Below are 14,228 nucleotides of genomic sequence, written 5' to 3' on the forward strand. Positions count from 1 at the left end.
TTTTTATAGTGTGTTTATTTTGAGGGTTTTGTTTTGCTGCATACCTGTTTTAGCTAAAATTTTGATTATTTTTTAAAGTTTGATTACTTTCAGAGTTTTAGGGAGCAGGAAAGTAGTCGTTTGTAAAATTTTTGGTTCTAATTGTACAAGAATTTGAGAAAACTGTTATAAGGATATTTATCGTACATGATGCCAAACAGCCAAAGAATCTTAAGTGTTCAACTGCAAATCAATTGCAACCCTGAGCGATGAAATACTTGCAGGTGATCCAACTTTAGAGATATGGTATTGCGTTATTATAATGAGAAACATTTGGAAAGTTCTCATCTACATTTGGGCATTGCTCTACCTTTGCATTTGTTTCAGAATGGCTAATCAGTGTTCAATAAAACTTTTCCCTAATCCAAATGATTAAGACAGATGCAATATATTATCAGTTTATTTTATTCATGCATTTCTTATGATGTTTTCAATGTAACATATACAAAATTTCAAGGAAAGAAAATGAAGTTTCATGTGATGCATTTTAAACAAACTTATAACGTCTAACGTCGTATTGCAATTTTTATCGTTTTATTTAGGGCTGAAAAAATTAGATGATTAGTCCAACAGAAAATTAACTTATGACAACACTGATTATCGGTAAGTTTGAATCATTTATAAAGCAGATATGCCAAACTTTTACAGATGCCATTATCTAAACCACAGTAATTTGCTGCCTTTCTCTTTTTTTATGTCATCACAAATTTGATATATTTGTGATTTTGACTGTTACATGGACAAAACAAACAAGAAGATGTCACCTCATGTTCTGGAAAATTGTGATGAGTATTTTTTGGTATTTTTTCTGATTTGATAGACTGAACAATGAATCATCAGTCGACTAATCATACATGTAAACAAACAAGTCTGTAATGAAAATAATAATTTGTTGCAGCCTTTATTATGTTTACATAAAAAACAATTACAATCTGTTGACATTTCACATGTTTAAGTTATTATTGTTTTGTTTCGTGAGGAATATCTGCCTCCACTTGCGAAAACGGCAGAATATCCATATATAATGAAAGTTAGTGTTAGTTTACAGTTTTAGAAGTGCTTGTTGGGATCTGTTATAGCAGAGTTACAAGTGTAACAGCAGTTCATTTGACCAAAGCTGAAGTAAAGGTCATTTTTGAATGCAGTCAATGAAACAGTCAGTGTTTGTGAAACAATTGATGTAACCTGCATCAACATTTGCACATTTTTTCAATGTGCAAATGCTCTTTAATTTCAGCTTTTAATGAAGAAATGTATCCTATAATGTGATCTTGTTTCTACATTTTGTAGACCCCCACTTCCAAAAAATCTTTTTTGTGACACATCTGTGATTCAGTCAGCGTAGACCAGAAGTACTGCTGGTCAAACTATGGTACAAACAACTTTGTGACATTTAATGCTAAAGGTTCCACGTTGCAATTCGTTCCTCTAAGCAGGAAACATCCACTAAAGAAACCCAGATATGGTCGCTACATGGGAAAAAGGCACATGGAGACTTGTTTTTCCCGAATTCTGTTAAGCGAACAAAAAGAATCTTTATTGAAAAAGTCTTGCATCTCTTTTCAAGGGTCGCTCAAACAGGGTGTGTGAAATGAGAGTTGCCTGGGTGTGACTTTTGCAGAAAGCATCCGCTTGCTATTGTCTGCCTAGTCAACTTCTGCAGGCCCCAGTGCCCTGACTTCCATACATGAGAGATCAAGGGTTACCAAGGTGCTTTTGAGAACGGAGGGCTCAATGTGAGAGGGGACAAACCGGTCCACAAAATACTCATTTCCTTTGCATGTTAGGTGCCCTAGTGGGGATTCAGACGGGGTCACTGACACAGCCACTGGAGTTTTTTCTCCTCCATCGTTGTTCTTAATGAAAACTGTTGCTCGCCTTTTCACTGGCTTGTGACTGCTATCTGCCGCCTGTACAGTACGCGGCTTGATAATGTGCTGAGTTTGCCCAAAAGAAAGTTTGTTCAGACTCTGGCTGTTTATCCGGTGCCAGACAGAGGCACCTCATGTAGAAAAGGTAAAAGTAATTCTGTCCACCTCTCATTCTTGCCAGAAAGTTCAGTCACTGAGCCACGGCATTAACTTGTATTCTAACAAGATTAAAATATATTCGTCCTGGGGATTAGCATAGTTAGGTGTCCTTTTGCCTCTTTTTTTCCTGCACTGGTGCGGTGACAGTGGGCTTTGATCTGTGTTGCGAGGCAAGAGTCCTGGCTTGGACCTAGCCATTCGAGTGCCAAGTGTGAAATTGGCCTGATGTCATCCCCATTCTTCACCTTTTACATCTTTCACCACTTTAATTATGTTTCCGCCACAAAGCCTAGGCACCTCTGAGCAGATTCCACTCTGGCCGTAGGAAGCATTTAGAAAGTGGGTAAATGACACAGTAGGGGAGGGGGAGGATGGTAGGAGAGGTCATAGCAGGATGGGGCCCTTTTGTGTTTAGAGGTAGACATTGATACTTTCCTGATGCTCACTTCCATTTTTACAGCATGAGAACTTTGGGAAATTGTCATCAGAAAATCATTTTTATTCTAGGCGTTTTTCAAAACTACTCCATCCTGTTCCAGAAAAGATGTTTATTTCTCAGCACCATTTACCCAGATCACTGATGACTTTTACTGTCATATATTACATTTTCCAAGCAATGCAAGCTTTTCGGTTAAGTTTGAGCAGTCAGAGGCCCAAACAAGGACCACATCTGGTCACTTGCACCTGAATCTCACTTTTAGTGATGAGATAAATCATTCTCCAGTAAAAAAAAAAAACAAAAAAAAACATTTGTTCCAAGAGAATGTGCCCATGCACCCGTACAGCTCCAGCTATTGTTCATGCATTGGTGTCCCTATCTGAACTTCAGCGAGCTTCTCCACCGGTGAATATTTTTGATGAAGGTTCCTATTGATGCGTTGAATGAAGGCCCAAAACAACATGTGCATATGCGGAGGAAGAGAAATGAATGAAGTGGATGTGTGCGTGCCAGGCAAGAATAAAATAAAAGCAAGTGATAGTAAGATGTGTGTGTGAGGGAGGGAGAGAGTATGAGTTAGTGAGTGAGAAAGCTGTGTGTGGAGAATGGGTTACTGAGGGACGGGAGGGGGGGAAACCAGCCACCTGCAGCCATGACAGGCTTTGACCTTCATTGCTCTCTCTCCCTCTCTCCAGTGTGTCTCTCTCTCTTTCTCTCCCTCTCTCCACCTCCCTCCCCTCTCTCCTCACTCTCTCCTTTCGACTCCCATTTCTGCCTTGTGATAGAAGCACAGGCTCTTTTCAAAAGCGGCGAGGAAGACTGACCGTCACAGAGACAGTGCTGGGAGCAGCCCTATCCGCTCTAATGCTAGTCACTGGCCGTTAGACATGGCGTTCAAAGACTAGCGGTGCAAGTATGGAAATGCAGATAAGGCATTGTTGAGGAAACATGCCTGGGAATTGTTCAAGGCTTTCCCTTGCATAATGTTTGGATGCTTTCGCAAATGTTTTAATCTCAGGATCCATGAATTTGATCCTCCATGAATGTGATCCAGAACCGCCCCTAGAATGAGTGGGTGTTTGCATGGAAAGGATTGTCATGCTATGCAAATTAATAATGTTTGTGATTGCATTTGTGGATTTTTGACATCTGGCAGGATTTATTTAAACTTTTTTATATATATATTTCTCTTTTCTAGCTAGAAATGCATTTGTTTTTCTAGATTTTAATGCCTGCAGAAGCTCGGCATTGATTTAAGGTCACATTTGCAGCTTCAGCCAGGCTCCAGTTTTTGTTTTTTTTTTCCTGTTTTAATGACAATAGATATCACATAAACATGCCAGAGACTTGCTTGTGTATAATCTTCAAGGTTTATTTACTCTTCTTTTGCAGTTTTCAGGAGGCAGTTAATTACACAATTAATACATGATACAAATTATGTACATTTATACCAAAGAATACTCCCAACATAAAATAAAAAATAGCATTGTATTCTACAACTCTGTGTTGTAATTTTATTTAAACATGTTCATATATAGATAGATATACGCTGATGAGTAAATTCATAATGTCGTACCAGCAGTTTTTCATAAAGGCATTAAACTTGAATAGTCTGCATTTGAAGTAATACTGCTTCTCTGATTTCGGCACAGTTCTGTTTCATAAAAAGTTCACACTTGAACTTTAAGGCAAAGTGTGTTTCTGTTTGGTGGATTTTAATTCACACACACTTTTTGCAGATACACAACAAAAACACTTTGAAAAGGCAAAAAGTCCACAATTTGGTATGGATACAGTCTAAAACTTAGCTCGATCATACTCCCCGTTGATAAAGACCAAAGTTTATAAACACAGTTATTTGCCCAAGTACAACAAATTGCAGCTTTCATGCAAAGGCCCCATAAACTATTTTCATTCACAAAAAAGGAAAACAAAAAGAAGTTATTGCAAGATAAACAAGCAGTGTAAACACCTCAGATATCTACTCTAAAGCAACACTGGTCATTGGATAGATTTTTTTTTCTCAATATAATCTATATAAATACACATATGAAGTCCTTTCAACAACGATAAGAGATTTCCAACATTTGTAATACAGTCACTGACGGATTTGCCTTCTTTTATGATAAATGGATATGTAATAAAACTGTATATAGAGAAAGATTTAACAAGAACATCCAATAACCTGCTTTAATAGTCTATACTCAAGAGTGCGCAGAATGGTTGTCATCATTGTCTTTATGCTACAGAGTTGTTCTGTGACTTTATAGGCAGCATTATAGCCTTCAATTCAGTTAGCTACAAAAAATGATTTATATTGCTAGTTAAAAACTATAATAGCTGCACTGATGCATTGGTACAACGAAGGAAATACGCACATGTTTGTTTAAAGGCCATGAGACGACCACATGCATATAAGCGAGGCCTAACTTTTTAGTTATGTGGCGTGTTAGAAAAAAATGCGCTACCTCTCTCAGTCACTTATGATAATAAACTGTTCTTGTGGTTTTATTTTTCTTTTTAAAAAACGTATCAAAATTCATTGTCTGCCCAATTAGCTCTGCAACTGACACTCAAAAAACCCCAACAATAACACATTTCCTCTGTCCGTTTTTACATTAAAACAACCAAGAAAATCGACAAGCATGGAAATAAAACTCGTGTTAGCATTTATTTAAATTCACAGTAGCCTGGATGCAGCAGAAAAATATTCTTTGGACTTCAGTTTGTTCACTTTCACTGACAGATCGAAACGTCAAGTGCCAGTTAGTTCAGTGTAAAATGATGGCAATCATGGATAGCCTATAGAAAAAATGGTGGGTGTAAGCTTTTGTACCTCCTTTGGGGGGGGATGCGGGTAAGGGGGGGGGGGGGCGACAAACAATGAAAACATACCTTTATACAACATCTTTTATAGACGTGATATTGCAGAAATATCTCTCTTATTTTTTTAATCAATTTATGCTGGTATACTCTATACACTGGCCCTTTATTCGATGAAATTATTGCATTGTAGGCTTGACAAAACCTCCTATATAACGAAAAATAATACTCCTATAGGAACCTATAGAGACCTATAAATAATCCTGTAGGGACTCTGAGCAGTCCAATGAGCTTTTTTTTTTTTTTCAAAAAAAAAATCCTGTAGTGTATAGTGGGTCAGCATTATAGTGATAGTAATAGAACTTTTATCTGCTGTGGTATCTTTAAATATTCCTGTAGTTTTGCGGTGATATCTCTATAAAAATCTATCAGATTACTATAGGTTCTTTTTCGTCAGGAGGCTGCTGCTCTGGAAATCAATCGCTGTCTGATTTTTCGTCTTTCGACGAGACTGTGGCGTGATTGTACAGTCCTTGTGCCATCAGGTGCAAGGCTAGAGAGTTTTTAGCGCCGGTGGCCTTCTTGATTTTGGCCCTCTTGTTCTGAAACCAGATCTTGATCTGGGACTCGTTCAGGCCCAGCTCCTGCGCCAGGTTCTGCCGCCTCTGCCGGTCAGATACCGATTTGTCTGAAACTCCGATTTTAGTCTTTGCAGCTGCTCTGCTGTGAAGGCCGTCCGTGGTCGCTTGTCCTCTTTGCTGGTCGTTTTCTTCTTTGGTTTGCGAGATCTTGGCCCTGTGGTGTCGGGGGACATGGGGGTGTGGGAGGGACACAGACACACATATATTGGTTTGTCAGTATCGAAAATTGGTCATGAATATGGGTAAAGAATAAAAACGTGGACAATAATCAGGCAAACGGCTTAATTACAACTTTAGAAATTAAAATGTATATATATATATATATTTAATTTTAATGTTTCCCGTTACAATACTCAATCATTGTAAACTAGAATAATATTCTACTACTTTAAAATGTATAATGGTTCATACACGTGTATCTAAAGTGTACTTTATACATTTCTTTTACTTATTTTAGGTCTCCAAAATTTAGAAATAAGTAAACTGTTTCTTTGGCCATCTATTGTCATTGAGTGACTTTCTTAAGAAGCTTTATGTTGGCCTTTTGTTTGTTTTTTAAATCACAGAACTATTTGTTTCTTTAAACCTTTCTGCAAACTTATAAAAAATGAGCAGAACTGATTGTAAAATGTTGACACGTCCACTGAAAAAAAACCCATCCAAGAATCAAAACCTCCCCTCCCTCCCTGTTTCTATGCCTCTTCCTCGCTTACACACATATACGTGCATGTACACACACACACACACACACACACACACACACACACACACACATACACACATACACATCACACTGACACTGTCTGTAGTAATAAGGAATTATTAACCAATAGGACAACCCTTGGAAAAACATCACTGACACTCAGCCACTGTTTTGAAATACAGGATACAGTTCAATGCAGCTACTTTGCATTTTTTGTTTTTTGTGGGCCTCTCGAGGAGCTCCTCAATGGGCAAACGTGAACAGAATTTGAGCAGCACACACGTTAATTTTCCATCTGGACAGAGGCCTATTTAGTGCAGCTTTGCGCTTAGTGTTTGGTTCCCTCCTCCAAACAGTGTGAAAAACATTAATGAAAAGCACAGAAACACAGGCCGAACCTTTATACTGATGAATCAGCTTCTCACTGTGTGTGTGTGTGTGTGTGTGTGTGTGTGTGTGTGTGTGTGTGTGTGTCTGTCTTTTTTTTCAAGCAGCCCATATAAAAACTGTGCAGCTCTACAACTCGTAGTAGTCGCCTACGCCACTCTCCATACAGCGTTACATAATGCATGAGAACAAGTTGTACTCCACTTTTCATAGACTCTAAGAAAAATACACCTGATGTAAACTTTACTGCAACCTGTCGAGCTGCAGCTTGTGTTTTCTTTTAATTAAAGATAAGAATTTAAAAAAAAACTCACAACTATCAACTATGGGAGCGTCCATTATGAAATCAGATGCATATTTAATTCATCCCAAACACAAATCGCCCCACGCTTCTACAAAGCAAAACAGCTACACCAATTATTATTTTTCAGACCTGCAGATTTTGTGCATGCAGCCTGCCAATGCGCTGATGTTTACTACATGTAGGACCCCAGTATTAGCATATTCATAACGCGAGGAAATATACGAGAACTGCCTGAATTCGACATTTTATTGCAGAAAAAAAAATCTGCGCGTAAAAGGTAAAAATGTCTTTTTAAAAATGTTTTGATGTATTTTAGTGAGAGATTAAAATATGCAGATTCACTCAAGTTTTACTGTATAAATGAAATATTTTTGTTTCTCGTTTGCATTTCCAATAGACCCACTCTCACCGAAAAGCCACATTTTTATTTCGTTTTACGCATAGCCTATTTTTTGCCTACATTGTGCAAAGGCATGCTGTTCGTGCAGATAGTCAACGTCGGGATTTTTGCATTAAATATATATATATTTTTTAAAATCAAAATTGATTTATGTTTGGAAAAATCTCAGCTTGCGCTACTCAGCACGCTTCGCTACTCTACTCGGGAGAAGTCGGTCAAGGCATCCGGGGTCAGTGTTACGGGGTATTTCAGGTTACCGAGAATCCGGTGTAGAGAAAAACGCATGCACGGTGCCACCAACCTGAAGAAGGCCTGTCCGAGTATCTGGTGCAGTAGACCCAGGCTGGCCACAGCATGGGCTGAGGCTGGGATGGGTTTGAGCTGGCTTGGGAACTGTCTGAGTCTGAGCTTAGGCACTGGTCTCCGCTCTCCCCGCGGGGTTTCAGGGGCTCCTCGGCGGCTATAGCGGGCTTCTTGGTCCCGGTAACCGTGTGTGGAGTGGAGGTCCCCTCCGCCGGCACCGTGTTCCCCACCGGCTCGGTCTGAGGGGCGTCGGGGCTGTTGTGGCTCTCCCGCGATGCCACGCTGTTCTCTTCTCGGTTTGCGCTCCCGTCCTTTTTCCGTCCGAAATCCGGCCGCAGGATGTTATCGATGAAGAAATTGGTGACCCGGTGAGGGATCTGCAGGTTCCCCGGCGCCTGTAACAGGGGAAGGATGGCTCTATTTGATTCATCCGCCGACTCCTGCCGCTCCACCACGTCTCTGTTGCCGTGATCATTTTCTTCCATACTGATTCACTTTCCCCGCTTTACTCTCTTTAACCCCTTTATCGCTCTCAACGCTGCAATAAAATTCGCAAAAAAAACTTCTGAGAAATTAAACTGCAAAAAACTGCACGCGTGAAATAAATAAAAAAATAAAACTCAAATATTAGTGAGTGCCTTGGACACCATGCAAAGCCTTGCGGTAGTGTCCTCTGAGAAAAGCATACTTTTTGACATATATTCCCTCAATCTCGGGTTACGACTGATAACGCAGAGCTAAAACATGTGCCATTTGCGCACCATCCAATTTAGTGTTATCCGATTTCAGTGTGCTCGGTAATGCCTACACCTAAACTAAACTAAGGGTAAATAAAGAGGCTCCTAAACTGATGCTCTAATACTCTCACTCTGGAGTTTTGTTCTTATTTTCAATACGAGCCCCCCGAGTGACGTTTTCCCACCGTCCTCCCAGACACGTGCCTTGGACCAATAGGATGGCAGAAACCAGGCCACGTGACGCAGACTCCAGAGCAGTCCACAAACGCCCATCCTCGCCTTAGTAAAGGGAAAGAGTCCTGGACTGACGGAGGGAGAAGCCTAATTTAAATCCAGTGCATGCTCCCAGATACTCCCAATAATTCATGTGTGTTTATGAATCTGTAACTTAATTTTTTGGACTTTTAGTTTGCAGGAGAAAACACGATGTGCATCACATTGTTTGTGTTTATTAAAACAATGGGAGATTGAAGCGTCGGCTGTCAAAGTGGGTTGTGGGGACCCCCGGGGTTCCTTGCTTGCAGGGCAGGGAGGGATTCCCGATAAAACGAGAAATAGTGCATTTATACTACATTTTGATGCACTTTAACGCATCTTAGACGTAAATAAGTTTAATTTTAGACACTTTAAGACACCTACAACTCAACAGAGCTTAAAATGAACATATTAACAGCTAAAAAATCTGCTAATTTGAAAGCAAATGAGACAAAAATCCTTCTATAGAGAGTAAAATGGCCTAATGTGGATGTATTTGGGGAGCCATGCATGCAAATCTTTGAGGCAACATGATCTGAAAAAACACCTTTATAGACAACGCAGAAAGCACTATTATTCCCAATAACACTATACGATATCTGCATTATATGTTATGATAGTACCTGTGAGGTCAGTTGGACTCAGAGTTTCTTAAAGTCAGCTTGTCCGGGCCAAGGTTAAATGCGCAAAAACAGAGTAGCTGCATATCTATATGCCCACGTTTCGAGCTGAGGGTGGAGTAACTGTATTTTTTAAACATTTTAAATTAATCTGAAAGCATTCATCTTCCTTTAAGCCATAGCAGGAACACATTTTTGGGATTTATCATGGAATTTAACTACTTTATTGGTAGGATGTGCCTAATGTGACGTGCTGCTTTCAGTCGAGTCATAATTGGCAACAAAACGCATCAAAACTGAAACGTGACAGCCAAAGAGTTCCCCCTGTCTCATTTCAAAACGCGCAGAGATGTGTGTTAAGTATTTTTGATGTTCTCATGTTCGCCTGTCGTGACGCTGCGGTCGACCAAGAACTGGGTCCATATCCCTTTAAAAGAAATCAGTGATGCAAACAAACTGTTTTGTGCACGGTGCTCAGGATACTGAGTCGCGCCAAAGACAAAACTTTGAGTAACTTTGCTGACCAGCGCTAAGTTTTCTGTTTCTCCTCCCAGGACACCACCGGGCTGCAGGGATGGCGCAGCCGGTTCTTCGCTGGCGTTTGAACCGGGGCTGTGCATAAAAAGGAAAAGGGGGCACCGAGGAGGACCAGAGGAGCAGCAAGACTGAGACTGAGTGAGGAGCCTTTGAACAATTCAGTTAGGAAGTCAGAGAGCTGCTTTCTTTTTTATTATAACAAGCATCCATTGTGTGTTACTCTAGTTTTTTGGGGGAGCAACTTGGATCCAAATATCTAAAATGAGCACAGGGCGAACACTATGCAACATAATGTTATTCACATTTATTTGAGTTTTGGTGACGTTTGCTTTAAAAAAATATGCACTTTTGGGTGCTGTGAATGTTGTTACAGTAACCTGCTGCTCAAAACTATTGTTTAAATGTGCATTAGAGACACGCTGGACTTTGTAATTTAAACCAAGGCTGGTATTGTCCTGCGGGAAACATTCTATCCTTGACTTTTCACTTGTTAAACACAGGCTTTGTGCAATTTGCAAAGCAATTATAGTGAAGTCCTATTACCGAAAATATTCGTCTAGGGTTTGCGTTCAAACGCGTAGGCAACTCCTTTACGCACAGATTCACAAAATACCACATCACATGCTTTAGGCTGATCTTTGGATGGTGTTTGTCTATTACAAGTTAATTCTAGCATTCAGATATTGCTGCATTTTAAAGATTCATATCCTAAAATCTACCTGAGCACCATCTCACACGGCCCCCATCACAAAGGGCCCTTCCAAGCTCTCACGTCGGCTGCTGGAGTGAAAGTTGGGAGTGAAAGATGTAATTAGACAGGCCACTCTCATGCTGCGATTGTTTCTCACTTGTGAGGGGAAGCGCAGATTAATGTTGAGCGCTAAATAAGCAGCAGACAATGGAGGCACAGACAGGCCGCTACCGCCTGGGCTTGGCCTCTAACCTCACAGCAAAACAGGGATGTCTGGAGGAAATGACACCATTTCAAGCTCTGAATTATAATAAAGGCCCGTGCGCACTGCAAAAAATACACATTTTAACACCCCAAACAGGCCTCCAATTAGCATTAGAATCTTATTTTTCCTCAAAAAGTGACATATATTACACTTGTTTCCATTTTGAAGCCACGTTTTAAAACAAAAAACGAATTGATGGCAGCGGATCGGGATTTTACACACAGGACACCTTCTCAAAAAAATGCTCCAAAATAGGTGAAACACAAATCTTCTCCCTCCACTGCAGATTTTAGCATCAAAACAAGCTTTTAATACTCAAAACTAGACTATGTGTATTTTTTTGCAGTGTATACCGTACAAGCACGTAATCCCACTGTTGTGGGCTTTTGATTTACTATTGTCTGTTGAGTTTTTGACTGACTTGTTTTGCTGTGTGGAGGTAAAATGTGTCCTGTTTTAGCCGAAAATCTCTCATGATCGCTTTCTGCTTCCGTAGTTTGACATATAAGTCAGACTGTATGCTGCACGTTTACTGCTTGCGGATGAAAACACATTGTAGGACAGCTTGTTCTGGTTGATAAAGGGTTAATATTGTGCTGTAGCATCCAAATGATTTGCATATAAAAATATTGTTTTTAAGTTTTTCATTCCCAAGTAAAGTCAGGCATCGACTTATATGAAGTGAGTCAGTTTTATTAGCATTGTGTGTGGTTGTTTTTTGGCACCATGCTTGCTTTGGAGTTTTATTGTCTTGCTCTTCATCGGCTATTAGTTTGCTTTAGAAAGTGAAGCCCCTTCATATTTAGTCTTTGGATTTGGTTTGTTTTTGTCTCAAAATATTGAATAATGCATTGGGGAAAGCGCATTTTAAAGGGAAGCTGTTGTTGTTTGTTTTTTATTTTATTTTAAATCTGTATATTAGCTTGTGCAGACGCAGTGGAATTGATATATGAACCCATAATAATACTTTATTTTTCTTGCTTGTAACATGATCAAAAACTACCCCTATTAGTCTGTAATACTGGCGTTTAAAAGTGCATGCATGTGCTTAAAAAAGGGCCTCAGTCGCCTTATTATAGGCGTGTGTAGATTTGATCTAAGGTGACTTTAAAACCTGCATCTGCAGTTAAAGGTAGATATGCATAAAAAGGGTGACTATTATCAACTAATTTCTGATTATCTCAAATGTGTGTAACAATCGAAGCCTGCTTTGCCATCCTTTCACATGTTGAACACAAATATTTCATATTTACGCGTTATCTGTTATCATTTGCTCCAGAGCAGTGTGTCTCGTAACGTGCAAATAGCCGCCAGCAGGCCCGAGTCAAATCTTTGTTAGATTCCTATTATTTGTAATTTGCTAACATACAATGCACCGTGCTGATTAGTTTATTTTATCTTTAACTATTTTAAAAGTGTAAACTGCCTTATGCTTAAAGCATAGGTTGGATACAATTATTATTTATCATGAATATATTCTGTTCTTGTTCAGGGAAGCAGGAAATATTGATTATCGCACATGTCATGTCTGTCAGGTTCTGCTAAATAAGTGAATGCTTCAGTTTTCCTCTCCTTGGTTTGTTTCAAAAAGCACTGGGGAATCTGTTTGCATTAAAGGGTTAATATACCATGTTTTTAATTTCATTTAAAAAAAATCAAGGCTGGAAGCCTATTTTGTTTCTATGCAGCCTATAAATCCAGCAACTGGGTCTATTTCATATTCACTTATAGCTCCATACCCCCACTCCCTCCTCCTCCTCCTCCTCTTCACGCTCACACATATATACACACCCCTCCTACTACTATAATAAATCGCATGCATTGTGCGCATGTGCCCTGTCCTTGAGTTCCTATAACCTATTTTTTTTCCTCTGTATTTTCCTTGGTAGGATTGTCTTACACGTCACCAGCGCTCAGTACTATGGAGTACTACAAAAGGTGACGCGCAGAAGGAGGATTTGTGAATGGACGCCGTGATGTGTGCCAGCTCACAGATCAGAGGGTGGTGGGACCTCTGCAGATGCACCCTGAGCCCCCTCCATCCCAGCAACACCCCCACTCCCTCCCTCCCTCTCCCGGCCACCATCCCTCCCTCCAGATGAATGGGGGTCTCGAAAAGATATCAGCTCTGTCACCATGCAGGGGTCGGGACCAAATCCTCCAGCTTCCTGTGCCTTTCAAAACCTGAAAGCAAGTCTCTCCTATTTGATGATCCTGTATGATTTTTTTTGTTGTGCTTTTGTGGGCCCTGGAAGCTCGCTGGCCCCTGTTTTTTTTTTCATCTCGGGTCAGCCAAGAGCATGGCAGCCGAATTAGAGAAGATTAGAAGCGGGCCTAATTGCGTATAGTCTACACTGCAAAAAGTCAAAGCAGTTTGGAATAAAATAAATCTAAAATAGAGTGTAGGATTTGGTGAGGGAGTTCCACATGTTTCCAAAGCCTGTTTGTTGTGCAGGACATTTCCCAGAACATGTGGTGTGTTGAATATAAGAAACGTGCAGATGACACAAAATTAATGTAGTAAACGTAGATTTGGATTAAAAACAAACATAATTATTTCATGAAGTTTACATTTTTTGGCCATTTTTGTCAAAATATAGATATTTTTGCAGCGTTATATACGAACCTCCGCCTACTATCGCTTTATTTCCCTGATCACATATTGCTTAAAAGCTCATTTGGCTGAACTCCTACCTAGCTGCCCTCTAATAACATAAAACACAACTTTAATTGTTAGGGAAACATCGTGCATCTCAAAGTATTATTCACTTATTGTAGTATGTTGCTGTTGAATCGCCTCCCAAATATCCCTCACATCACTATCTATTCATCATACATCACCGTATGTAGATGATGTCTATATAATTTTTTTTCCTTGGTGTGACTGTGTTTACAGAGAAATCCTCTGGAGTCGCCTCGCTGCGGACTTTGGGGCTGCTGAATCTTCTGGTTTCAGCCCTTTATAGGTTTTAATAACTCTTAATCCGTCTGATCGGTCTGGCGTAGATAAGTCTCATTTGAATTGGGATTGTTCTTCAGGAGCGGCTCGTATTT

General features: G+C 39.9%; 1 protein-coding gene across 1 annotated transcript; it reads right to left on the reverse strand.

The window, feature by feature from the left end:
- Positions 1-5,668: 5,668 nt before the first annotated feature.
- On the reverse strand, positions 5,669-8,778 carry en2a (engrailed homeobox 2a). Its single transcript, XM_042510762.1, is given in 3 exon segments — positions 5,669-6,001; positions 6,004-6,126; positions 8,068-8,778. Coding segments are annotated over 3 exon segments (804 nt in total). The 5' UTR covers positions 8,555-8,778; the 3' UTR covers positions 5,669-5,807.
- Between the last annotated feature and the right edge of the window lie 5,450 nt (positions 8,779-14,228).

The sequence above is a fragment of the Plectropomus leopardus genome, chromosome 21 (genome assembly GCF_008729295.1).
Source record: "Plectropomus leopardus isolate mb chromosome 21, YSFRI_Pleo_2.0, whole genome shotgun sequence".
Lineage (NCBI taxonomy): Eukaryota > Metazoa > Chordata > Actinopteri > Perciformes > Serranidae > Plectropomus > Plectropomus leopardus.